The following is a 6000-nucleotide window of genomic DNA, read 5'->3' as shown; positions in this document are numbered from 1 at the left end:
ATCTCTGCCACCTTGTTACCCTGTAAATATACCGAAGCTTTTGGCTTATACTAAGTGTGATGACTTGTTTAGTTGTTTGTTTTCTTTGTTTTGTCTGAAAAAATATATTTAAAAATATCATCCATAGTCAAGGACCTTTCCGCCATATTTGTTCTCACCTATCAGCAATGAAAATGACAGCAATTTAACTCATTGTTAATTATATATTTCAAACCAGGATAATATATATGACGGAAAAGCTTTTTCTTAGATCATTAAACGGAGATTCGTTTCTGTTTACCTTTACCTTCTTACGTTTCAGCAGACAGCAATTTATTATCTTTTCATTTTTGGTTTTGTGTTAAACTGGCATGCTGTCTGTACATCCAGAAGAGTCAGTAGGTCACTGGCATAGAGCCACGTCATCCACAAATTTTTTAAAGCCTAACATTACTTGTCACCAAGCATGACAAAAATGCAAGAACAAACAGACAGTGATGACAAATTGCTCTACATACATTTAAGGTCCATAAAACATGACCTTTGAAAGTGTGTGTAGCTGTTGTTCTTCACAGCGGTTGCCACAGTTAAAATTACAGACACGTATGATTTTGAAACACTATAACTGCCAAGATGGCCCTAAAAAAGGAACACACGCAAAAAAAAAAAGAAAGAAAAATCTAGCTTTTATATCTCAGCTCCTTTTCAGTCCTGACGGTTAATCTTTCAATAACATTCCTTTTTTATAATGTTCGATCACATATTACATTGATCAATATGTTCCAATATGTCTGCTATTATAGAGATCATACAGGATCTCTGATAATAATAATAATAATAAGAAGGAAGAATCTTGCGTAAACAATTTTCAATGCTTCTAAGTAGCGATAGGCTATTTGTGAGTTTGGTCCTTTCTTGTGGACTTAGCAAAACTCAGCTGAAGCACCTGGGACAAAAAGAACAGACAGCTACTGTATGGCTGGTCTTCACCAACATCCAAGAAGTCATACAGTATGTCAAGACATCGACACCAGCCAAGGGTGAATAATGACAACCAGTGGAATTACTGTAGGTTGTAGATTGTGTTCAGCATTGTCTGAAGTTACTTCAAATGTCAAACCGGCTATATTCAACAAACAATTACATAAACTTCCTTGTTTCGAAAGGTTCAGAGAATCAGCTAACATGACTGACAATGATTTTTGACGAAATGATTTTAACATGACTCGGTATTTATTTTTAATCCTTTATCTGAATCTGGTAGTAATGGAGTCACTGAATCGTTCCAGGTTTCATATGCGGGTTGATTGGTTCTGCTGCAGTTTGTCTGAGTCCTCGGTTCAATCGTCTGAAATGTACTGTGGTCTGCATATGGATCCAGCAATTAGGTAGTAATTTCAGCTAGTTTGAAGCTCCATTATTCTTAAAAGGAAGCACTAGATTAATTTACATTTGCGTTTGGAAGACGCCCTTATACAGAGCAACTGTACTTTGTCTCAACCAATGGATTCATCTCAATACTGGTTTACAAGGTTAGCATCAGTCTACAAAATATACAGACAGAACAAGTTTTTTTTAATAAGGTAAGGCATCTCAGCTAATCTATGATCTGACAATAAGGCATTTGCAGATGCCATTATAGAGAGTGGATTTATCTCATTCCTACAACTGAGCAGTTGAGGGGTTAAGGGCCTTGCTCAAGGGCCCAGCAGTGGCAGAATTTAAACTCACAACCATCTGATCAGTAGTCCAACATCTTAAACAGTAAGCTACCACTAAGAGAACATTCATTTGGTAAGCTAGGGGTTGGTTCAGAGAGTCTTAGTACCTAGGGTCTTTACACCTATACCTTCCATGATTACCATGATAACTGATGGGACTAATTGAGCAATTTCCTTCTAGAATAGGGTTAAAATTAAACCTATACTACAGTAACTAATCGTCACAGTACCTGAAAGCGTGTCCTCTCAGCAGCGTACTTCTGATAGTGCGCCATAGCCTGCAACACCTTCTTATGGCCGTCAGGTACCAGGCACAGAGCACCCAGGATCTCCAGCACAGCCACCTTGGTCTTGATGTTGTCCTGCCGCAGGCTCTGGGAGATGGTGTCGATGCTCTGCGGGTGGGCCAGCACATGCGCTCGGCCCTGCGAGTTGTTCATCAGCGCTTTGATGCAGCCGATGACGGAAGTGTGGATGCGGCTCTCTGACGTCTCGAAGTCCATGCTCTTCAGGAAGTTCAGCAGACACGTGAGACCGTCCAGTTCGATGAAGCGAGTCACAAACCTGTTCACATCGAAGAAGCCAAACAATCACAACAAAGCAGAAAAAGTCCAATGATTTTTTTTTACAATCTGAAGCTTCTAAAGTCCTCTTCTAAATCATCTAAAGTCAGTGATGTGCTGATGCCAGAAGTTTTCAACTTTACCAGCAACCAATTCAAATAAGGTTTAAAACATTGTGCTGAGCTGCCATTTCTTTCTCCACCCTCCTCTACCCTTGGCTGTCTTGGCAGGCTCCTAACCCAGATGCCTTCCACAGAATCTCACACTTACAACTGTTCGTTCCGTAAACAAACCCTGAAACACAACAGCATGAATGAAACAATTCTTTAAACCCTCATTCATCATAGCAACTGAACTGACAGTGCTCATTAGTCAGGCTAATTAAAGTTAATCACACTGTTAACATGGCTGCTTCATTGCAGCTCTCACAAATGCCTTGTTTATACATACAGACGTAGCATGATATCAACTTTTGGCATCGATCTGTCTTTTTATAAAAACACCCCACATCCACAAGTCCACCCCCCAGATAAAACTGTATTTTTGATACAATACCAGTATCAGAGCTCTAGATGATGGTTTGTATGCAATACTGATCATATGTTATCATCAGAGATGTGTCCTGGAATCAGTTACAGTACGAGTTGTGCCCTTTGGACACAACCCCTTTCTTTCCTCCCAGAAAATCACCTCTATCTAGTTAGTTAGTTCGCTTCCTCCAACTCAAGCCTTTCCAGCTTGAACACATTCAGAGGTAAGCACTATCTGACCTCTTCTACATACACAAGCTCACAGAGCTCCATGATTGGCTAGTCTTGTGCCGATCAGGGACAATGGGTTTAAAGCCCTGGGTTGTTGTTCGGCGGATCAGGGTTCAAGCCCCAGCACTGCCAATCTGCCACTGTTGGACCCTATGACAAGGCACTTAACTCTTTCTACTTCAGGGTGCTGTATCGTGGTTGATACAACCATGTGCTCTCCAACCTCCAAAAGTTATATATAAAAAGTTATATGAAGGATATGAATTTCAACATATATGTGACAAAATACAGGCTTCTATCACCAGGGGAGAGAGAAACACCATGGCCAATTTTGTTTACTTGGCCTCCTGGACATATATGTCTTAACAATTGAAAATAAATAAATAATAAAAACATTGTTTTCAGATGTAAACCTAGATCCATAATGAGCAAGCCAGAGGTGATAGGGGCAAGGAAAAGCTTTCTGACTTGACATTAAGAAGCAATGTCGAGATGACCCAAGTGGATCCATCCTCTTCATTATGACACTGGATATTGATTTTCCAGTACACATCAGTACACATCTGTGTTCACACACAAGAAGTCACTCTGTTTCCAGCAATGGTCCTTGTTTATACCTTTCCAGACCAAACAGAGCTCACCTGAAAAAGCACAGCTGTCTGGCCAAAATTGTGTGAGCAGAACATGCATGACATCACAGGTAGCCTGCACTCAATGTCCTTCTCCACGCACTCAATTTCTTACATAACAGTCTGGATTAGCCGCCTATCCTATTTCCACATCAACTCTAAGCCCGAGAACTCAGATGTCTCAAACATCTCGCATGATCTGGATTTCGAGGTGCTGTTCCAAAGAGATCTTCACAATAAAATGTAACACGATAGCTGTTCTAACCTTCGTTGCCTTTCTCTCCATAAAATCTGGACTACTTAGGAGAACCAAGTGATATTCAGGTTCGGATCCTACATTTGTTAGCCATTAGCAGTCTCCTGAGCCGATGAAACCGAAAAACGTTTTCCTGCCTCGTTATTTGACGCGCACGCTCAGCTAGGAGCTCGGCTTTGACGCTGACGTGTTCGAAGCTGAAGAATGGCTCGGCTTAAAGACCTCTATCGTTCTCCTTATCCTACCTCTATTTTATATCCATCATTAATAACTCGAATGTGGAACAAATTTGTCTCTGTGCTGACTGCCTTACTCGGCCAGGAGTCATACGTTCTGGAAGGATTGCTCTACGCTTACCTCTGAGGACACAAGGCTCCCCTGTCGCCCAAACACCACACAGGAACAAAGAGCTCATGGCACACAATATGATCCAAGACACAGACAGAAACAGTCTGTGCCAAAGAAGCCTCAACTTAAGCCTTGCCTCTGGGATAATGAGGCCGGGTCGAACCGGTAAGCCAGTTTAAAAAAAAAACGGCCGCCGATTTTGAAACTTGAAACTGTACATTTAGTTTCCAATAAAAATAAAAAAAGGATTTTTATGGTGTAGTTTGTAGTGTTTAAAAGTGTTTCTAGGCCTATAATAATCATATATATCCAACCTCACTATTCAGACTTAATAAATTCTGGAAAACTGTCTTTATAACTTCAGAAAAGAAATAGGGGGTTGCTATTTCCCATTATTTTAATGGGGAAAATTAAAATGCATTCCAAGCCCATCTGGACTTCCCAAATAACTCCGAATATCACGTAAATCCTATAAAAACACTGAATTAACTAACTTCCATTCATCTTCTCTCTCATAGTGTGTGGGATTTCTTTCTTTTCAGTGGATTTCACTTTTTAAAAAGGTTTTACGTTTCATCATAGCGCTGCTGTTTATCATGTCGTAGATACATGCACGATACTCCGTGTTAAGCCTGTAAGCCGAATACAGCTGTAAATAAAAGGTAGATTATTGATTACAACAAAAAAAGCTTGCCAGAAAGGCACACAGGGCATCTCACTGAGACTTGGAGGTGACTGGGATCAAGACTGTGATCCTACAGCAAGTAACAAAAAAAAGTCAGGTGAGCTAGAGGTTCGATCTTCCATGCCTGAGTGAGGGAGCGTTCATTACAAAGATCAGAGATTAGACAACGTCCACTTTGGGTTTAAAATTTGATTGAAGATATTTTTAGCAGTAATTTTGTATGGTACAGATAGTGGCATTGTGTTAAACCTGTGCACAATACAGTTAACTAGCTCATAATACAGGTATTTCTGTCAGAATGGAACTATTTTGCAATTCCGATCTACCTAAAAAGAGGTGTGAATGGATTGCTATGGTGAATTCTCCTCAGAAACTGTTGTTTCAGTAACGACAAATAAACTAAAACACGTCTTCTTGCGGTAGCTCAATTATCAAAAACCTCCCACAATCCCATGTGAATGAGCACATATAAAGTTTTTTTTTTTCCTCCTCCACGGTGAAAGAGCAGACGGCAGTAACGGTACTTGCTGCCAGAGGTGTCAGGAGCTCAGGGGGGAAATGTCACATGATCCTAGTACAATTCTGCATAAATAACCTATAAAAATAATCCATCTGATCCTCCTTCGGCAACCCTGCTGAACAAAAAAGCCTGGATTAAACACCATAAATCATTCAGCGGAATAGCCCGGGTGGCCCAGGCTGGTGTGTGTGTGTGTGTGTGTGTGTGTGTGCCACATGGTGCAACTTTGGCACTAGGGAATTTGGCACCAATGAACATGGCGTGTTTAGAAAGAAAATGTGCAATGACATGGAAATTTAACTAGGCAAGTCAGATGAATTTAACAGCGCCGAGTCCCCTGAGTGCATACTTAAAGGATCCTCGAGGACTACGTAAGATTCAAGCAGCTGAGGTACAGAGATAACTAGAAATGACAAAACAATAAAAGCACACACACACACACACACATACACACACACACAAAACACTTCTTATTGAATCAGGTTGGAAGAGGACTGCGTGGGAGAAACAGCTGGGGTAGCAGCGTCGTTTAAAGCTC

General features: G+C 40.7%; 1 protein-coding gene across 6 annotated transcripts in view; it reads right to left on the bottom strand.

Moving 5' to 3' along the window:
- Positions 1-6000, bottom strand: part of daam2 (dishevelled associated activator of morphogenesis 2) — a 106472-nt gene that overhangs the window by 32314 nt on the left and 68158 nt on the right. For all 6 annotated transcript variants that reach the window (XM_047821162.1, XM_047821159.1, XM_027168393.2 and 3 more), the window contains exon 6: positions 1931-2264. In XM_047821162.1, the coding sequence (XP_047677118.1) occupies positions 1931-2264 (334 nt within the window). The remainder of the gene's footprint in view (positions 1-1930; positions 2265-6000) is intronic.

The sequence above is a fragment of the Tachysurus fulvidraco genome, chromosome 12 (genome assembly GCF_022655615.1).
Source record: "Tachysurus fulvidraco isolate hzauxx_2018 chromosome 12, HZAU_PFXX_2.0, whole genome shotgun sequence".
Classification (NCBI taxonomy): Eukaryota; Metazoa; Chordata; class Actinopteri; order Siluriformes; family Bagridae; genus Tachysurus; species Tachysurus fulvidraco.
Note: the sequence above shows the minus strand (reverse complement) of the source record. Positions and strands in the feature narration are given on the sequence as shown.